The following is a 3,231-nucleotide window of genomic DNA, read 5'->3' on the forward strand; positions in this document are numbered from 1 at the left end:
TCCTCTATATCCTGCCTGTATCGGTCCGTGTAGTACCCCTCTTGTACCTATTGAGGCGGGCCTCCAGGATCTGGATCCGGAACATGGCCTCAGAGCAGTACTCCGTGTAGGTGTCCTGGACTTCTTGGGTCATGGAGTTCTGATTCTCTTGGTACCATTGTTGCTTCTTCTGCAGTTCCTGGGTTTCCTGTCGGGGGGAGGAGACTCGGGGTGACAACTGTGGTCTGCACACTCACCCCTGAACAGCGGGGGTCTCTGATGGTTCAGGTCATGGCCCACCGCACCCCGCTCTGCCAACATGCTCGGGGTACGGGCCGAGACAAGATGGCCGACGCCTGAGTTCCAGGCCGCACTGTGACTTACCTTCTCAAAGCGCCCCTGGATCAGATTGGCCTTCTCAATGAGCCTCTGCTTGAGGTCGCTCAGACAATCGTCCTTCACCTGCTGGGCCTGTGCGCGGGTCAACTTGTCCGGATCTCCCAGGCGGGCTAAGAAGGGCGCTAAGTAGTCCAGTTCCAGCATGGCACATCGGAGGCGCTCTTCCCGAGCAGCACGTTCCTGTGAGAGAAGGAGAGCACCCCTCAACCTCTGAGAGAAGGAGAGCACCCCTCAACCTCTGTGTGTAGGCCGTACATAGGATATGGGAATGAGCCTCCCGCCCCCTTGTGTTGCCCCTCGTTCCCCTCCCCCCTCCCTCGTCCTCTGAGATGGGCACATGGTAGGGGGGCGGGGTGATAGTTGAGGGGCGTATCTGGAGATGAGGAGGAGGACACCCCTACACCTGTCCGGCCTCACCAGCGCCGCTCTTTGCTCTTTACTCGTCTCGTTCCTCTCGGGGTCATAGATGGAAATCATCAGCTGAGGATCGGATTCCTCCTGAGCCCGGACCGCGAGGATCTCCAGAACCTGCCGAGGAGGACACACTCAGATCATCTGAACCCGAATCTCTGACATCTCCATAGAGAGAGGAGCCTCACCTCTGCTTCCGCCTTCCTCGTGGCCTCCTTAGCACTTAGCTCCCCCTGCTGGAGGCCAAGAAGAGTCTCATAGACATACAGCTGCTTGTTACACTTCTCGGAGGGCTCCACCTGGTGGGAGAGATGGGACGGCATTAGTACCGGCCTCCACCAACTGTACTATAGAAGACATCCCATAATATCACAGTACTGGTTACCATAGAGACGCAACACAACCAAAATGGCTTCTACATCGACCCCATATGGAGGCTCTATACAATGGCCTCTATGAAGACCCAACACATGGTCCTGTATGGAGGCTCTATACAATGGCCTCCATGAAGACCCAACACATGGCCCCATATGGAGGCTCTATACAATGGCCTCTATGAAGACCCAACACATGGTCCTGTATAGAGGCTCTATACAATGGCCTCTATGAAGACCCAACACATGGTCCTGTATAGAGGCTCTATACAATGGCCTCTATGTAGACCCAACACATGACCCCGTATGGAGGCTCTATACAATGGCCTCTATGTAGACCCAACACATGGTCCTGTATGGAGGCTCTACACAATGGCCTCTATGAAGACCCAACACATGGTCCTGTATGATGGGCCCAGCACAACGTGGACGCCCTTCTCCCCGAGGTTGGCTGGTTTCTGGAACTCCCAGGAGGAGGCGGTGATGTGGTCGTGGTGCCGGTGGTAGCGGACATTGATGCGGTCCTCGGTGATCAGGAATAGGCGCTCGGCCACGTCCTCATTGGCCGGTTTCTTTGTGTTTCTATAGAAATGTTCCGTGATTTTCTGTTGGTGGAATAATGCCGAACGGTCACCGCGGTAACATAAAACCTTCTAACAACCAATCACATTCCAGCGTCAGTCAGAGGCCACGTGAGAACAAGCATCTGATTGGCTGCCTTGCTTCACAGTTTATGAATGAGCAGTAGGCAGAAGCTGCAAAGATTGTGTCCCCAAAGCTGGGCCCGAGTCCCCAAACCTGGGCCCGTGTCCCCAAACCTGGGCCCGTGTCCCCAAAGCTGGGCCCGTGTCCCCAAACCGAGGCCCGTGTCCCCAAACCTGGACCCGTGTCCCCAAAGCTGGGCCCGTGTCCCCAAACCGAGGCCCGTGTCCCCAAACCTGGGCCCGAGTCCCCAAACCGAGGCCTGTGTCCCCAAACCTGGGCCCGTGTCCCCAAACCTGGGCCCGTGTCCCCAAACCTGGGCCCGTGTCCCCAAACCGAGGCCCGTGTCCCCAAACCTGGGCCCGTGTCCCCAAACCGAGGCCCGTGTCCCCAAACCTGGGCCTGTGTCCCCAAACCGAGGCCGTGTCCCCAAACCTGGACCCGTGTCCCCAAACCGAGGCCCGTGTCCCCAAACCTGGGCCTGTGTCCCCAAACCGAGGCCGTGTCCCCAAACCTGGACCCGTGTCCCCAAACCTGGGCGCGTGTCCCCAAACGTGGGCGCGTGTCCCCAAACCTGGACCCGTGTCCCCAAAGCTGGGCCCGTGTCCCCAAACCGAGGCCCGTGTCCGCAAACCTGGGCCCGAGTCCCCAAACCGAGGCCTGTGTCCCCAAACCTGGACCCGTGTCCCCAAACCTGGGCGCGTGTCCCCAAACCTGGGCCCGTGTCCCCAAACCGAGGCCGTGTCCCCAAACCTGGACCCGTGTCCCCAAACCTGGACCCGTGTCCCCAAACCTGGGCCTGTGTCCCCAAACCGAGGCCGTGTCCCCAAACCTGGACCCGTGTACCCGAACCTGGGCCCGCGTCCCCAAACCTGGGCCCGTGTCCCCAAACCGAGGCCCGTGTCCCCAAACCTGTGTCCCCAAACCTGGGCCCGAGTCCCCAAACCTGGGCACGTGTCCCCGAACCTGGGCCCGAGTCCCCAAACCTGGGCCCGTGTCCCCAAACCTGTGTCCCCAAACTTGGGCCCGAGTCCCCAAACCTGGGCCCGTGTCCCCAAACCTGGGCCCGAGTCCCCAAACCGAGGCTCGTGTGCCCAAACCGAGGCCCGTGTCCCCAAACCTGGGCCCGTGTCCCCAAACGGAGGCCCGTGTCCCCAAAGCTGGGCCCGTGTCCCCAAACCGAGGCCCGTGTCCCCAAACCTGGGCCCGAGTCCCCAAACCTGGGCCTGTGTCCCCAAACCGAGGCCGTGTCCCCAAACCTGGACCCGTGTCCCCAAACCTGGGCGCGTGTCCCCAAACCTGGGCGCGTGTCCCCAAACCTGGACCCGTGTCCCCAAACCGAGGCCCGTGTCCCCAAACCTGGGCC

At 60.3% G+C, this 3,231-nt stretch overlaps 1 protein-coding gene across 1 annotated transcript in view; it reads right to left on the bottom strand.

Moving 5' to 3' along the window:
- Positions 1 to 36: 36 nt before the first annotated feature.
- DRC7 (dynein regulatory complex subunit 7) overlaps positions 37 to 3,231 on the bottom strand; it is a gene marked incomplete at its 3' end in the record, with an annotated part of 22,758 nt that continues 19,563 nt past the window's right edge. Inside the window, exons 11-15 of the mRNA XM_018575458.1 lie at positions 1,560 to 1,768; positions 978 to 1,122; positions 796 to 906; positions 364 to 558; positions 37 to 187 (exon numbers count right to left, since the gene is read on the bottom strand). Of these exons, the coding sequence (XP_018430960.1) occupies positions 37 to 187; positions 364 to 558; positions 796 to 906; positions 978 to 1,122; positions 1,560 to 1,768 (811 nt within the window). The remainder of the gene's footprint in view (positions 188 to 363; positions 559 to 795; positions 907 to 977; positions 1,123 to 1,559; positions 1,769 to 3,231) is intronic.

The sequence above is a fragment of the Nanorana parkeri genome, unplaced genomic scaffold (genome assembly GCF_000935625.1).
Source record: "Nanorana parkeri isolate BGI_ZX_2015 unplaced genomic scaffold, ASM93562v1 scaffold3962, whole genome shotgun sequence".
NCBI lineage: Eukaryota > Metazoa > Chordata > Amphibia > Anura > Dicroglossidae > Nanorana > Nanorana parkeri.